The following is a 17,971-nucleotide window of genomic DNA, read 5'->3' on the forward strand; positions in this document are numbered from 1 at the left end:
AAAGACAAAGGAATGCAATTATTTTTTTACTACAAATCAATTTATGATGGTTTGATTTCTGAAGGAGAAAAAAAAATTATTTTTAAAAAATTCAGTCTTGCATAGTGTAGAAGAACTATACTTGGGGAAAAAAAAGCTTTCTGATGATGTCAGCACTCAGAATCATCATTAATATTATTATGTGATTTCCATCTGTTAACGAAGCCACATGATTAGAGCTGCTAGAGAAACTGCCTTAGTGGAACAAACATAGATAATGGATTTGAATAAATAGACAAGCAAAAAGACAATGTCAGCTCAGTCAGCTGGCAACATTAAATGGCGAGTAAATAAATAGGCTGTGTAGTGCTATGCCATCCAGCAGGAATGTCATGCCGAATGCCTGGATCACTGCTTACATGGCTTCTGTAGCCAATTTTAATATGGATTTTTTTGGATGAAGCCATCTTTTGGGGGGTTTTTTGACAGCTCTTTTTCCAGACAATTCCACTGGTACGTTTTCATGTGCTCTAGTTGTTCATATGATTTGTAATCAACCACAGACTTTTTCAAACACTTTCCTCAGCCCTCTTCACTTGTCCAGAAAATATTTTCCACATATCCCTAACACTTTACCACTTAGTTCCCAAATCTATCTAATTGACACAGCAGATATTTCTGACAAACTCCCTTTAGTCCACCACTATATTTTAAACAGATTCAGAAAATTATTTATAAAATACCCTTTTAATACATATTTATATATGAGTAAGGCAGAATGCTTGATAGCATTTTTGATAGCATTGATAGATTGATAGCATTGTCAATATACACCAGGCATCAAACATTATCCCAAATTAGCCTCTGTAATGCACAGCAGAATGCAATATCTATATGGGTATACCCTCTCACAAGCCAAAAAAGTAAAATCTATTTAAGAGTCCATATAGGGACTTGCCTTCCACAATATCTAATTCAGTCCAGAGAAGGACATTTCTGGGACAGAACTTGGGAACATCTAGGTAATCCTACACTCAGAATAATTATTTTTAAACACAGTTTTCCAAAAAAGCTGCTACTAATAACACATTTTAAACCTTTGGCAGAGCAAAGTATGTGGTGATTTTTCCCCCTACACAAACTGAAATACCGTGAAACACTGCCTGAGCAATCTCTCCTTATATAAGAGCCAACATTTCCTTTGCACATTAGCTTTTATCACCTCTGAAAAAAGTCAGTGGGGACCAATGTTTATAAAACTTATGTTGCAATATGCTTAAGTGCTTTGTGCTGGAATACAGAGGTATATTTTTTACTTTTTTTTTTATATTTTTTATATTTTTACGTAGAAATTAAGCCCTCACTGCTTTGGAATGCTTGTAGCATTGTATCACGAGATTGTACTATGAGTGAAGAACTTAAGCTTCAGGGTTGTTCCCAAAACCTTAGAAGATGTAACATCAAAGAATGATCCAAAAATCATTGTTTCTGTAAGAAAACATGAGCTTTTCAGTCTGCTGATAAATGTACCACAGCTAATACATTTTGTAGTTGTTATCCTCCACAGAGCCCTATCCTCCTTATGTCAGGAGAACACATGATTTTTTTTTCTCTTTTATTTAGCTTCTAGTCTACGTGTTCTTTGAAGGTGAATAAATACAATTATTACAAAAAAGAAGAGTGGCTGAGAAATGTACTTAAATGCATTAACTTCCCACACCTCATCTAGAAATGAAATCTCAAAGAAGGGAGGGATGTGCAGGAAATGCACAACCCCCCTATATTATATATAGACTGTCAAAGAGAGGATCATTAGATAAACAGTACCAGAGCATATTATAATGCATTTCTCATTTTGGAGGTCAGATTGGTTACACAGGCCCCGTGACAAAGCAGTGATAGGGCCACAGAGCTGCTCTGCCCAAACATCCCCCCAGAGAGAGAGCACCCTGAAATCCTTCCCTTCATCTCCTACTTCCCAATAGCTAAAATTTGGCTGCTGTTTCTATCTGTCTAGTAAGTGAACTACTGAATTACCATGATCAGCAACTAGAACTAGCAAGCTCTTCTTTGCTTGCATCTGAGCTCTCCTTAGTCTACATAAGATGTAAAGCATACTAGTATTTCCCAGCAAGGTAAGAACAATCAGAATTCAAAAATACTGATGTTTATTTTAGCTTTTAGGGAGCACCTCAGTCCTTGAGATCTAATGATTCATTCTTTACTAATGAAGATTTGTTGGCATTTTTTTCAGTTCATCCAATATGTATTTCTAGGTAATGTAAATATGGAACAAATGTTAGTGGGATACGTGTCTAAATTGTATTGCTTGTTGTTGTTCTGCAAAAGCCTTTATCCTCACTGTTTTCTATAAAGCAGTTTCAGAGAGACACTTACCTTGTCTGACAGCTAGTGTTGTTGTGTAGACCAAGAACAGAAGAATATAATTGAGGAAGCTCTGGAAAACAGGTGTGTTGGCATGGAAGTCTTCTGACAGATACTTGCTTGTGAGACCAATGCCACAGATAAGGAGGGAGAGTACCTGGCCAAGTGCCACAGACAGCAAGAGATCCCTGAAAGGAATGAGAATAACAGACATAAAACACTCAGCCTCCTCACTAAGGAGGAAATGCTCATCCTCCTCCAGGAGTCATGTTCAACATTTCTGGGACACGGAAGAAACATGATGCTTCAGTCAATGAGGGGACCTGCTGGGTATAGCCAACATAACACTTCCATTATTTCTGCTCTTATCATGAGTGTAAACATTGTGCCAACACAGTAGCTTTTATTCACATGTTAAACAACAGCAGATGGTACATCCCTACCATTCAATTTTGCATTTCACAAAGGATAAATGATAGTTTAAATCAACCAAAACACAGTACAGCTTCCTTTGACCATCCTTCTTAACAGAAAGACCCAGGAGTATCATTCAGACACAATGGGAAACAGCTCTTTCATGATTTAGCAGCCAAAGACAAAAAGAAGATACAGGATCATGTTTCATCATCATATTCTTTCCATCTACTACAAATATATTTATATTTTCTTTCATCTTTCCCACTGCTTACTTTCTCTTCTGCTTGATGGGAACAGGTGATTCCAATTTTCCCCTTCCTGTCTCCTGGTTGTTAGAAATGGACTTTCTGGTTAGGCTTTTTGCTTTAATGTGTTTTTCTTATTTTTCATCTCCAGTATCTTCTGCATTCTCCTATTGCAAACCCATTCTCTTTCCCCATAGGTCTCAAATAGTTTCTTCTTTTGTGCATGTTCTGTCTTCCTATGATTTTCTCTTTACTGCAGAAATTGCTATATCTGAAAGACTTTTTCCCTCCAAATACCTCCATCTCTTTTACTCTTGTAGAATTTACTATCTAACCACACAGTCCAACTGACTCCAAACAATCCTCTTTTCCCAAATTTTGTCACAGGATCTCCTATGCTCACAACACAGGAATGTCAGTATTTTTTTAATTACCCTTAAGAATTTTCCCATGAAGATGTGTCAGCACTCTCTTGCTGACCATGCCTGCTCTACAGCTACATCTTCTCATGCAGAAGAATGAAATGCTGAAGTGTTGGTCTGGTAGAGAAGCAAGCAAAAACAATGCCAGGGAGAGAAAATGGGCATCCAAAGGGGACATCTACTCTGAGCCCTGCCCACTGCTGCTGTTGCTGTCACCAGCCCCCAAAAAAGAGGGGCTGAGCTCCCTAGGGGAAGACATGAAGGAGAGGAGCATGTTCTGCAATGTCTCATTTGAGCCTGGAATGAGGAAAGGGAACTAGGCAATCCTAAGAGACTAGTGGAAGGAGGGCAGCACCCTGCTCAGCTATAACAGTATTTCTCTGCCAGACAGTTAAAAAAAATATTGCTTCAAGGCTGCTTTGCTTTCCCTGACAGATTTCCCTGACCTCGGCTCTGCATATTTGGCAGTGATGAGCATCTGTGCTCCCACAACCTGGTAAACTCAAATTTGTTTCCCTTTTTCTCATAAACAATCCTCCCACTAATGTGTCACGGTGTCAGTCATGGCGTGATTTAACCAAAGAGACACTGGAAGCACAGGAGGCTGGGTAGTTATATTCAACTAACATACCTCGCTGACAAACAGCCTGACATACAGAGTAAAGAACAAACTTCATTGTGCTAAACCCTGTGTTTTGATGGGAAACTACTGGATAAGTATCAAATAAGACTCTACTACTACCTATGTGAGTTTCACATTACTCACTGTGAAACCCAACTATGGGAAACAAACACACTCAACAGTGGTGACATCCAAAACCATGATACAAATGCTGCCTACATTATTGGTCCTCAGTTCCTGTTGTTACCTGCTCTGCTGTTGGCATGGAATAGGAAATTTGAATAGTGATTGCAATTTAAATCCACATATTAATCTTGCACATTTGTTTACAGTTCTTCATTCAGCTGGATATTATTTTCTACATCCTTCTATAATTATGTTTCATGCAGGGCTGTCCTTTTGCCTACTGCCATTTCTAGAGCTTCATTTCATCAGTAAATTAGATGTTTGCAAATCACTTGCCCACTTTACATGAAATGCAGGTGTGTCTCTGAATCTCAGCTGTGCCTGTGAGTGAAAGTCATATTACATTCATTGTGGGACTGCACCTGCTCTGAAGAGAAGCATCTTGGATCCTACTTAGATTTTCATAAAGCTAAACACACCCTGTCTCAGGAAAGAATTCTCACAATAACATAATTCTTGCTCCCTAGGGCTGTTAGCTCTTGGGAGCCACACCAATCATTACATTTTTTTCCAGACTGGTCTGGATGAGGTCTTACAAAAGGCATATTTTTTAGCTCAGCTCCCTATATTCAGGTGTGTCACTAGGCCTAACCAGTCTGTACTGACATTTGTATTAAAAATTCAATCAATGAAACCTGAAAAACACGAGGTAAATTTCAAATCTGTGTTTGATAGCTGTAGCCCTCTCTGGTGTATGTTTTGATTATCTCATCGCTATTTTGCAATTTCTAAAACAACCATATTTTTTCATAGTTGATTCTTTGCCAAGCCATTCAACCACATCTACATGTGGAAGTTTTCCTAAAGAGTTAATGCCTACAGTACATACACATACAACCTCAGCTTCAGTATTTTATATTTCATAAACTTATAAACAATAAGGTAATTCAAATTTTATGGTCTTATTCCTAAAAAGTCATTGAGAATACCTTCCTATGTCTTCTGTCAGTTACAAAATATGTCCAAAAATCCACTTGCTATTGTGTTATTGAAGTCATCATTGAACATAAAGGGTAGTTGGAGTTCAGTAAATATCAATATGAACAAAAATCAAGACTGTAGACAAAGGCTGAATCAGTATAATCTCTGTAATTTGAAAAAGCTTTTGAGTAAAAATTGTCTTTTAGACACAAACAGAATGTAAAACCTGCAGAAAACTACTCTGTGGGAGTCCAAGTGCAAGTAGTACCACCCACGTCGCTGTCTTTCAAAACGCTGACTACATAAATGACATTGAGTACATACATACTGCTTGTCTCTGACTTTTGCACACATTTGGTATTTCTCATTACGTAAGCAAACTCATTCTGAAATCAAGCTGTTGTGCTTCTCTTCCAGTCAGGACTTAGTTAAATATTTCACAGTTGATGGATAATACAGAAAGATAGAAATATTGTATTCTTATTTCATCAATGCATGTTAGATGTTTAAGCAGAACTACTTCAAGTGTCCAGGAAATGCTCACACTTGAAGCAAAGGTCACCTATTTTATGAAATTTCACTACTCCTAAGTCTGTTCATGCCCACATTAAACTCTCCTGCTACACCTAATAATATGTCCATTACAGACATGAATGACAAGCAGTGGCACAGAATATTTTGTGTCCTTCCCTTCTCTCACCACTGTAGGCTGTGACACACTATTAACATGGAAAACAGTAATGAAATGAAAAGTAAGTAAGCATCAATAAAACAGCATCAATAAAATGCTCCTTTTTGCCTTGGATAAAGTGTTCATTTTTCCCTTGGCCGTATAGAAGAGAACAACTCATCTCTTTCCAAACAGAAAAGTGGAAGCAAATCTTAAATTACTTGTTTAAATTGGTGACAATGTCAGTGGCAATATAGAAAAATACAGGTTTTTTGATAAATCTAATAGCCAATGTAAGACACCTGAATTTTACAAAAAAGGATGGTAACATTAACAGTGTTTAATTTTTTTTTTCCTGCAAATGATAATCTAATAATGCAAGTCTTAACTCCTGAGCTTTTAATTCCTGGATAAGAATAAAAACATACCAAATCTTTTTTAAGAAGAAGCAGCAAGCAAATACTGAAAAGAAGATTTCAATGGCTGTGGAAAACCTACTATTTCCTTTAGACAAAGTGAAAAGATACTAACTCAATGCTGTCATCTCTGGCATTCATAAGTATCTCCTCCCCAGAAATCCTAATACTGCTGAAATATGCAACATGGCTCCTATCTGCAATATTTTCTGTGCTGCTTTTCATGTGCTCCACCACTCAAAGACTGGCAGAAAGGATGATTTCTTCCCTTAGCCTTTGGTCTATCGTGCAGGCTTCAGTAGCACCTTCACTGACTGAGGAAGCAACATTCATTCATATCTTGAAGAAAGGCTGTGTAGTTTGATGGCCTTCAAACAGTACACCACAAAGAGAGTCTCAGTACAAAAAGCTTTATAAAAAGTGAGGGTTTCTGCCTTTCAGGATCCAATTTCTCTTTAGCTGAGTGTTATTCTATTTCTCTACTTTTATTCTATTTCAATCAAAATAAAGCAATTCTTCAAAAATCCTATTTTTCCTCGCTAATACCAACAGTACTTTCTCAAATCAAGTCAAAACAGGGAAAGATCTTCAGCTTGTACTTACACTTTGATCTCATAAATGCATAGAATCATTGAATCATTTAGTCTGGAAAAGGTCATTTAGTCCAAGCATTAACCCAGGGTATTTCGAAGTGAGAAGTAGGTCAGACTTACCCCTAAATCTCCAGGTGTCATATTGCTAAGTGGGTTTTTCACAGCATACTAACAGAATTTTAAAAATGCTTCTTTACTGTCTCTTTAGAAGTGGAGCCAGAAGACAAAGCCTCGTCTTTGCATTGGGAGCTATTTAATTCTGTTTAAATGTCTGGGCGGGTAGCTGCTGTGCATCCTTCTCACTTGTTCCTCCAGGCTAATGGAAATTTCTGTCACTTGAGTATCTCCTTCTTTATCAGCCATGACAGAGCCAAACTTCTGAAGGCAGACATTCTCACATCAAAGACCTCTGGAGCTAGTGCTTGGTTCCTTGCACATACACACTGGTGTAAAAAAGTGTACTAAACAGCTAACTGCAGGTTATCCTGTAATTATTTTTTTGTGAAGTTAAAATACTTAGCTCTGAATACTAGTTCATTCCCATATCCTCCCCAGAACACATAACACTCTTCACAACACAAAATCAAGGCAGTGCATCATTCAGAAGGAGCAACATAATCACAACTGCTGCATGTTGGAGAATCAGCAACATGCAGAGGGTGCCCAAGTGATTTAAACATTCAGGCCTATTTAATTGACACTAAATCCTGTTTTAAAGCACTCTCCATGTCAGTTTAATTTAACTGCTTTCCCTCCTCTCTTTTGCACTTTATTTGGTGTCTTTCCACTGGTAAGTTCCCACTACATCAATTTCAGAGTATCTCAGATGGCAAAGAACAGAGGCTACCACTACTTTTAATCTCTAGCATGAGATGTGTTAATCCTTCAGCATGCCACAGGCTCCAGCAGACAAGAGATTGGCAGTGTGTTTCCTGAGCCAAAATTTTGCTAGAGGAGCACATGTGCAAAGGCTGCTTTATGGCACTGTTAGAAAGGGCCTGCAGGCAGGATCACTCTTTCTCCGGGATGGTAATGACCGCCACACAAAGTTACTGCTCCAAACGTTCCAAACGTGTAGTTAAAAAAGATAAAACACATACACTTCATTCAGAGACTGACGACTGCTATGCCATAGTGAAGCTGATGATGTCTGTCACAGCACTGTGATTTTGCCAAGCTTCTTCACTTGACTGCATTTTACTGTGTTTCTATAAAAGCGCGAGGAAAAATAAAACGAGGTCCTAAAAACTTCACATTGATTCAAAGTAAGCTGAAGTTATGCCCCTATAGAAATCCAGACAAGTTTATTTGAATGCTTATAGGTGGATGTGGAATCTTATTTTAAGATTCTACTTATCTGGTAGAAATGTTGATGCCTGTTACCATACAAAAACCAGGAATAGCATATGTCAAAATCACGAATACTAACTACCATCACCAGCATGGAATGTGACTGTTTTCACTGCAGCTGAGTTCCTAAGTTCCCACACCATCCCCCATTTCAATAGCTGCTTAATGAGGACACGGACATTACTTCCATATTTTGTGGTTCACACTTAACACTGACACAGGCAGCTTATGAAAGAATAAATTAACAAGATTTGTTCTGGACAATCAACTGAGCTCTCACTGAAAGCTAAAGCTGCAGATTTTCTAATAGCTTTGAAGCATATGAAATCTCTTATTAGTCTGCATTGCTCTGAAATTGATTGCATCTAGAGAACAAGATTCTACACTAATTTTGGATGGAAACTTGTCTTTTCTTATTTTCCCCTTATTCTGACATGCCTTTTACACAGGGGAGAAATTCTACAAGTTGGCACATGCAACCCTTCCCTCCTCTCTGCCTCTCTCAATAAGGTAAGGATTGAAGCAAGTATCTTCGGTTAATACATCAAAGTTGCTGTACACTGCTTTAGAGCAGAAGCAGTCCCAATATTCTCTAACTAAATGTTCACAGCACTAAGAGCAAACACATTGCCCAACACATACACTGATAATAACATCATTGGCTGATGTGCCATGGTATTCTATTGGTCAACTATTCCCCTCGTCTACATTCTCCACAATCACTCTAGATGACATCTCAAGAAAATACAGTGGACTTGTAGGTCTAAATAAAAGACACTTTCAATATTTCTGGCAAGGAAGAACAAACTGACATAAAATATTTTCAGAATGTAGGTATCAAGCCATTGCTGAACAGTGAGATACCTAAGTCTGAATCCCAACTAAAGCCATACACTGCGTTATGTTAAATATTGTTAAAATACAAGCAACACTAATACTAACTGACAAATCAGAGAGAGAAAACCACACCACACCAAGCCTACTCATCCCTTAATTCCTACTGAGTCATTCTTTTGAAATCTTTATTGCATTTATGTGATGTATAGGTTTTGTACTGGATCTCAGCAGAAAGGGTGGGTTTTCCACACAGTGAGTTGCAGACTACCTCAAGCTCTCACTGAGGCTCAAAAGAAATTCTCTGTACCATAAGCTGGGGATAGGAGGGGAGCTCTTCACTTTCTTGTTCTCATCATCCTCTCTTGCCACCTCCCCAGCAACTTGCCACTTTGCATTGCAGCTCTGGATCAAGCTCCACAGTTTCTTTCCTCAGCAGGGCCCAGCAGCTCATTGCAGCATCCAAGAGACAGCCCTGAGGGGCAGGGAAGCCAGACCTGGACACACAGCCAGTGCTCCCCTGGAGCTGAAGAAGCCCCAGCAGCCTCTGCCTTGGCTGGAAGGAGACCCCAGGCACGGGGAGAGCTGCCCATGTTTCTTACCCTTTGCTTTTTGGCTTTCCTAGTTGCTCTGAGGTTTTCCTATTCAAGACATTAAGGTTCTGATTTGTATTCAAATACAACTGGGCTTGATTTTAACTTGATTTAACTGGGCTTGTCCCCTTTTGGGGACATCACTGAAAATCAAGGGGTAGGTACATCTCCCTCAAAGCTGTGGCAGACTCAGGCTCTGTTGCTTTTCAGTCATAGCTTGAGGGACCAGCCCAGATTGCTGACTTTGGATGAAAACAAAGCAGAATCACATTCAGCAAGCATTGGGAGTCTCTGAAGCAGTTTCTTAAGATGAGCTTTTACCTAATAATTTTCCCAATTCTTGTATATTGCCAATTACAGAAATTCTTGAAAATGGGTTTAATTTACCATACACTTATACCCCAACTTCACATACATACACACAAACATGCTCATAGTTATGTGTGTTTTACAACACTTGAGTAACTGGAATTTTTTAAAGAATATTCTTACAAAGACAAAATATATCCCTACACTTAATAGTTAACTATATACTGTTGAGACATCTGCTGTACTGACTTTTGAATAAGATATATGTTTAAAGATAGCAAAAGAAAGCGTGTTGACAAAACTTTCATGCTATTATCTTGATGGAGTCCAGTGCTAAATCCTTACAAGCAAATTGGAGGCATGGTGAGTGTGTGTTGGTGCAATTTGCTTAGTCATCTTCCTCCTACAGTGAGCTAACAAAGAAAATGAAACATGCTTATCCTAAACACATGCCTAGGTTTTGAAACAGCCATCTGCCTTCCAATCAACAATTTCCTGGTTCATTGTCAGGTAAGAAATCACCAGACTTGGAGACCCAGAAGCTTTTTCTCTTTAAGAATGATGGTCTATCCATATACAGTTTTTGGCAATTTCTCAGCCTATATTGGATAGACTGAAAATATTTCAATCTTTCTGATGAAATCAAAAGTATAATTATACATGACCATGAGGTAAAAGAATTGTATTTCAAGTTATTTTAGTCAAATAAATTGACTGAAGCTACCTGCAATCCATAAATTTTTATACATTTCACTGTCTACCCAAGTATGACTAGAGAAATTAAGACATATAAATATATAAATATGTAAATATTTTATCTAGATTGAAATAACAAATAACAGAATAATTTTTTCATACAAGAGCTTACAAAACTAGTTACAAACACCAACTGCTGAATATGGTACTTTTGAAAAAGTAACATCTTCCATCATTATCCAGAAATTAATTCAAAAGTGATATTTCCAGTCTTAGAAATAGAGTAAGAGACTCAATTATGTATTAAGAGCTAGCTGTAATTTCTCAAGCTAGAAATCCATGTGACAGCTACTGAAAAAACCACATTTTTGCCAATGAAATTTAGGCAGTCATTGGGCTGCTGATCAGTTATTTTTATCATTCAAGAATAAAGCACACAAATAGATGTGGTTTTGAGATAGATCTTTATCTTTACTCTGCTCTAAATGCACCAGTCTGAGCTTTCAGATGTTGAAAGCAATGAGGATGTGAAAGGACGGATGGCTCTCTGTTTCTTGTAGAAAAGGAATTCACTGTCAAATTGCATTAGCTCATCTCACTTGCAGTGGTTTTTATGCCTAAGGCTCAGGACATTATAAATACAGCGATGAATATCTTTAGATAATATGAGAAAGAGTTATAAAGTTTCAGTTCAGTTAAGATCATCATCAGCTCCCAGTTTTCTCAGAGGAGCTGAAAGCCTATAGTAATAGACCTGGATGATTCCCAGCATCAAGGAAAATAGCTCACCAATGCCCAAAGTAGTACAACATCACTTCTTACTGCTCTCTTGCCATTACTGTACAGTGCTAATACTGTTTAAACTGATGGGGGTTTATGGCCTCTTACAGCTATTGAGAGACAGTTGATAAAGGAGGAGATGAAAAGCATTACAGCTCCTGCCATACTCCTGCCACTGATAAGCCAATCTTGATTGAATGGTCTGATGGAAAACAAGTCCAAATGACTCAAGATTCCTCAAGTGATAGAAGCGACTGTAACTTAATTCAGTGTTGTCAGAAACACAGAAGTATGAGCTTGGAGTTCCTAGAAAATAGAATGTGTGTGAGCCAGGATGATGGATGATTTCAGATTTTTCCTGATGCTCCTGAAAGGGGAAAAAATTGTTTATGAATTTCTGTCCCCATAAAATTCATGACTCTAAGCATATGCATATATGTGTACTGACTGTTCATCTACAATAAGGCAACTAAAAAAATTATAGCTTATTTGTAAAACTGGAGGTCAAAAAAAGACAGGTGTTAATATCGGAAGTGCAAAAATGCATCTATGATTAACATGGAGAACTAAAACTACTAATTCAATTATAATAAGCACTAGAATTTTTTTCCATTTTTTTAATATCAATGCACTTTGATGATTTTTCATTCTAGAGAGCACTTAATATCTATTGTAAATGTTTAATTTAAAAATCAGATTTATCTGCCTGGATTCTGCAAAATCTTTGGCTTGGATAAAACTAACTACATTTAAAACTTCAGAACACAATGGTTACTTTTTTTTTGCTGTTGAAAATTGTTCCAGAACTAAAAAAACCCCTGCTTCTGTGGGCGACATTTTCTCCCCAAGTAGGCATATGCAATTCCCATAAGTTTTCATCATTTTTACAGTGAGTTTCTACTCCATAATCTATATGCTTGAAGCATGTAAAAGAAACCTTAAGAAAAATGTCCTTAAATGGGCCCCTGAATACTGGCCCGTTAATTGCACCCCTGGTACAGAAAGACAAAGGATACCCACATTACCATTTCATCAAGGACAGGACTAAGCTATTGCACACTTTTCTAAATCTCCATCTACTTCAAAGGAGAGATGCTCATGTGCCTGTGGCTCATTCTAACTTCAGCTCTTTAAGGCTCTGACCTTCTTTTGCTTTTTCCCAATGTGTGGGTTGTATTGCTGCTACCTCATTCTGCAGCCCCTCAAGCAGGAGTGATGCTTGAAGTTGCTTGCTCATGGATATTATGACAAACACAAGGACATTAAAATTTTATGCATTTTTTTTCCCAACAGTTCTTTAATGCATGGAGGTCAGGATTTTCCCCCTTTGGATGAGTATCTTTATCCTATTCTTGCCTGTGAAGCCTGTATAGTAAGTTTCAGGGTGGCATAACTTCATTATGAAGAAACAGAAAACACCCTCAATAGATCTACCACTAATCTGGTGGTTGATACACCACAGGAGGCAGAATATGTGAGTGCAAGTCCTCAGAACAAGACGTCTGAAACCACTTAAGCAAAAAATTTGAGAGTTTGGCTGCTTTACTGAGCTGGGTGTCACCTTCTGGAAGAGAAGTTTATGCTCTGGCTCTAGAGAAATTGCAGAGGCATAGCTGGAGAGTGAATTCCTGGTATGGGTCAGTAATTACCCCACGGCTACAGCAATGAGGGGTTCCAGCAGGCAACACCCTTCCTGGCCCAAATGGATCAGTTGTGAGCACCCTACCTGCAGGGCTTGAAAGGTGTTGAGTTTTCTTCTCTGCCTGCTACTGCTCCTTTCTGAAAGCAAGGTACCTCTAAGGCATTTTGAGTTGGGTGCCCAAAACTGATTCAGCAATAACCCAAGTGAGCCCTCATAGGTCCTCTCTGCCTTCCTACTTCTAAGATAGAGAAGTCTTGCAGGAAAGGAAGCACTTGGTGAAATGGGGCACAGCAAAACCAGAATACAGAGAGGTGGAGTGCAAGCACTTCTCCTTCTCCTTGCTTTTGCAGTTTGTTCAATGCACAGCAGTGATAATCATTACTCAGCCAAAACTACACACGAGGTCCAGACTTCTGCATCTGCATTCTTCTGCATTCTGCTTATAATTCAAAAAGAAAAAAGCCATTTTAAGTGGAAACTACAACTGGAGAGAATTCAACTCCTGCTGAATGAAAAGTCCAACATTACTAAGTTCTTCATTTTTAGGAACAAGTGTGGTGGTTCTGGTTTACTGCTCTACCCTTAGGCTGCAAGATAAATCTCTCCCTTCGTCTCTTCCTTTCAATTCAGTGAAACAGCATGACTGCCTCTGTCAACACTGTAAATTTACTACAGACCTGACACACAATAATGGAACAGGCTCAGCTGAAAAAACATAAGGCCACTGATCTCATTTTTCCTGTTTTATTAGAATTCGGAGTTGCAAGGTGTTTGAAATAAATAAAAATAAATAAATTGTTAGTGGTCTGGGAAGTCGCCAGCTGCAGATTTTTAGAGTCAAGACAGAGAAATTCCTGGCCTACAGGAACCTGCTGCAGTGCCAAACATATGACCAAAGTCAGTGATGACCTAAAGAAGAAGAATGATGAATCACTTAAATTAAAATGAAAACTGTGAAAAAAGGGGAGCTGTAAAATCCTCTTGAAGGAAATAAACTAAGTGACATTTGCCAGAGCATCGCCTTTCAGGTTGCTTTATTGCAATTTCTTCACAATAGTAGCATCTAAATTTCAGATACGCAAAAAAAGAAAACTCAGTCAAGTGAACTATTTTCTTAGTGGGTACAATTTTGTCTTGCCAGCAGTGAGCTGTAGAGCCAGCTGAGCAGGGCTGTAACCAGGCCATTGAGGGTGTCCCCAGTGTGTGCAGCTGATATGCCATCTCCTTCCCATATACAGGGCAATAACCTGCCAAAACACACCCTGGCCCTGGAGAACCAGAGGACCCAGAGGATCTTTTGCCTCCCAGCCATATACAAGTGTGGTCACAACTTTCAGCTGACAAGTTTATTTTATTTTCCCTCCCAGCATGATTCACATCTGCACTTGCAGCACAGAGAGCAGGGGGTCAGTCTGACAGTAGAAAAGTGTGAGGAAAAATCAGGGATGAAATCATATTCTGAGTAAGCACGACATATGAGACACCCTGCTCTAAAGTTTTAGACTGCTACTGTTACAAAGAGACATGCATAAACCTATCATTAGCATTAAAAAGATTAGGAAGTATTTCTGTGTTATTCAATAGCATTTGCTCTAAAGCAAAAATCACCCTTCTGAAAGGCATCTAAGGCTGTAGTTATAACTGAAGGATAAAATCCCAGTCATATCTCTGCATTTCCTTTCCTTTTGGAATTGAAGTTAGCCATTAAATCGGATTTCACTCTAATGATATTTATTATGTTTTCCATTGATGTTTTTTTATTCTTTCTAGTAAGAAATAAGACAAGTTGAGAAAAGCCAGAAATTCACTTGTAGCTTCCTAAGTCAATCAAGTGACACACCCATCACATACAGTGCACAGCTGGGCTAAGTGCTTATATTCCTGTGGGCCATCCTGCAGCATGACTGCAGATATCTTACATGTTGCTTTTGAGCAACGTGCACTGCTTAATTTATGGGTGGAAAGGATTATCTGACAAGGTCCATGCAGGGCTGGAAAGTACCTATACTTCAGAGATGTAACAAACTACCTTTTAATCTACTGCCTTCATTTACTTATGGAATAAACTAAAATTTAATTCAGTTTGAATTAAATTAGTTTGTATAAGTCAAATGCTCTTGTTTTTAAAGCCCAGTTTGAATACACAGATCATCCACGCTTATATCTGAGCCATGACAGGGCCAGCTGTGACTTTGGAGTCAGCTTTCCTAAAGCCACTGCACCCACCCCTGAGTTCCCCCATGAAAATTTTGCTACAGGTCTAACATCCCAGTGGCCTGCTCAAGTGGGAACAGAGAAATTCAGATAAGACTAAAAAGTTGGTGATACATGTGAAATACCGTACCATGGTTTACCAACAGCATGTCATCCTGCTTCTTCAGGTTCTGTCTGAAAGGGACAAGATGAATGTGTCTTTACAAACAGACTCTGTAAATCTGCTTGTAGACAGGGCCAGGTACTTATAGAGAAGTAACAGAAGAAACAATTAGTTCTAGAAAATGTTACTCATCAACATGGACTGTTGCTCAGCCAAGGCCATGTTAAATCCCTATACCTAGAGAAAAAGAACAAAGACTTTTTAGAATTATGAATAGCTTCTTGCTTGCTTGCTTGCTTGCTTTTATATAACAAAAGAGGGGTGCATATTAGAGAGGAACACAGAGCAGGCAATTTGAGAAGTCTGTACCTTCCAAGTACCTCAGCCAATGGGGAAAAGAAACAAGGTGATGTGGCTGGGAACATAGGATAAAACCAGAGCTGTGTTACCCAATAATTTGAGAGACCTCATGAGAAATGCCCCATTGCCTTTCCCTTTATCCAAATAAAGTTACAGGACTCCTCTGTCTCTTTTTTGGACATAAACCTCTGACATCATTGATTAATTTTCCTAACATGTTCTTTGTCAAGATTTATTTTCTCGGGAAGACAGATGGAAAGGACATCATAAAAGACTGTTTGCAGACGCAAAAATATCTTTACCAACCAAAACCAAATTTGGCAGGACAATGGCCCTTCAAATGTTCAAATGAAATTGATAAGGATGATTCTTTTCCTAGTGAATATTTTCCTATTGCTCCCTAAGTCTGATTACTAGGCCAAGTGCCTGGATAGACATCAGAGGGCATCACAGAGGAAATTATCTGAACAAAACAGTGGCAGTCAATAAGAAAATTTTGGTGTCAAATCATGCCACATTGCTGCTACAGCTTCCTTACTGCATACATGGGTGGGCAGTACATGGCCCTTCAAACAGTGCAGCAATCTGAGACCTAGACATTATTTTTTGCTAGTTTGCAGTTTATGCTGTTAGGAAGTATCACAATTTACCTGTATGCACTGTACAACTACATGAGGTACATAATATCATCAGTATCATGTTAAGGTTATATATAAATAAATTTATTTTAAAATAATTTCAAGCTCAACTAACATGTTCTGAATATGCAGGAATACTGGAGAGATATCATGGGACCAGATAAGAACAGATTAGTCTTGTAATTTATTGTGTGATTGAATTTAATTTATATGCTTTTATTATTTAGTACCTGTGTCAACCACTTAATCTGCCTGCAAATCACTTCTTTATATAATATTAATGGAACATTCTATATTGAAATTAATCAAACTACAGAAATCAGATATTAGGAAGACTCATTATATCGTGAATTTATCCTCTTCTAGTTTAAAACAGTTCAAGACCTGTGGCTTCAGAAACCACTCCTTCAAGGAGAGTGTTTCAGTTCAAGAAAGAGCATTCATAGCAGAATGAACAATGTCTTTTCATAGTCAGAGATCAGAATCAAAAATCCAATTTGCACTGTGGAACAAACTACAACAAGACTTTGAGAAGGAAGAAATAGAAGTAATATTAATTTCAACACAAATCTTACACAAAGGTCAATGATTTTACAGCTCTGTACAGATGACATTCTGAGAAAATGAAGATAATGCAGATTTATGCAATAAGAGACCTACAAATTTGTCTGCACAGCCTGCTCAAAACATCTCATATCCAAAGATGGAGATGGGACTGCTTGGGGTGCTGAGGAGCTGCTGACTGAGCATAGGGAGAGATCAAATAAATGAGAAACATCAAAGTAATCACTTGTTTAATCTTTGCTAAATTGCTTGCTTAATCTTTGGGTTAGTCGAATGAACATTTAGGGCATTCCTGAACTACTCAGTTGGGAGGGTGCACTGCTGTATTTCAGAAGAAATGTCTGGAAATGAGAATAGTTGGGAATTGGTGCTGTTGTGAGAAAGGGAAGAAATAGTTAAGATGAGAAGAAACTGCCTACAGGGTCCTTGGGGGTCATCCTGGGTCTGACTGGGATCAATTACCTACCTTTGCTTCAAGCCATGAATTTTTTATCTTACTTTTTCCCCTTGAACTGCTGAAGTGAAGGAGTGAGAGAACAGCTTGGTGGGCACCCGTCAGCCAGACAAGGTCAATCCACTACAGGAGTGGAGAAGATCTCCTTGCACCTCTTGTCTCACCTTAAGACACTTCTGCCTTCCCTCTGCCTGTGCCCAACACCAGGAACATGGAAGGTGCAGCAGCAGCAACCATGCTGAGGCCATGCTCTCTGCTGAGATTGTCCCACACCAGAGTCAAGCAGTTAAAAAACTCCAGCAATCTTGCACCTTCTGACCCTGTGGCAAATACTTGTTAGACTTTCTATTGTGCCTGGTTATTTCTGCAAGGTCAGACAGATGAAGCACTTCAGTAATCCAGGATGGCTTGTAGGATGGAAACTATGGTCCTTGGTCCAGAAGTCTTACCTACTCTTGCAGTGGGGATCAGGAAAAGCAGGCAGAGGTCTAGAACTCTGGGATTTTTTCAACACACCTAGATTCGGTTCTACGACAGACCTCCCTTGGATATCTTCAGCTCTCCCTGCCTCAATTTAC

At 38.6% G+C, this 17,971-nt stretch overlaps 1 protein-coding gene across 2 annotated transcripts in view; it reads right to left on the reverse strand.

Moving 5' to 3' along the window:
• SLC35F1 (solute carrier family 35 member F1) overlaps nt 1–17,971 on the reverse strand; it is a 220,147-nt gene that overhangs the window by 90,156 nt on the left and 112,020 nt on the right. For both annotated transcript variants that reach the window (XM_014876731.2, XM_088161886.1), the window contains exon 2: nt 2,377–2,552. In XM_014876731.2, coding sequence (XP_014732217.1) covers nt 2,377–2,552 — 176 coding nt within the window. The remainder of the gene's footprint in view (nt 1–2,376; nt 2,553–17,971) is intronic.

This window comes from Sturnus vulgaris, chromosome 3 (assembly GCF_052056855.1).
Source record: "Sturnus vulgaris isolate bStuVul1 chromosome 3, bStuVul1.hap1, whole genome shotgun sequence".
Taxonomy (NCBI): domain Eukaryota; kingdom Metazoa; phylum Chordata; class Aves; order Passeriformes; family Sturnidae; genus Sturnus; species Sturnus vulgaris.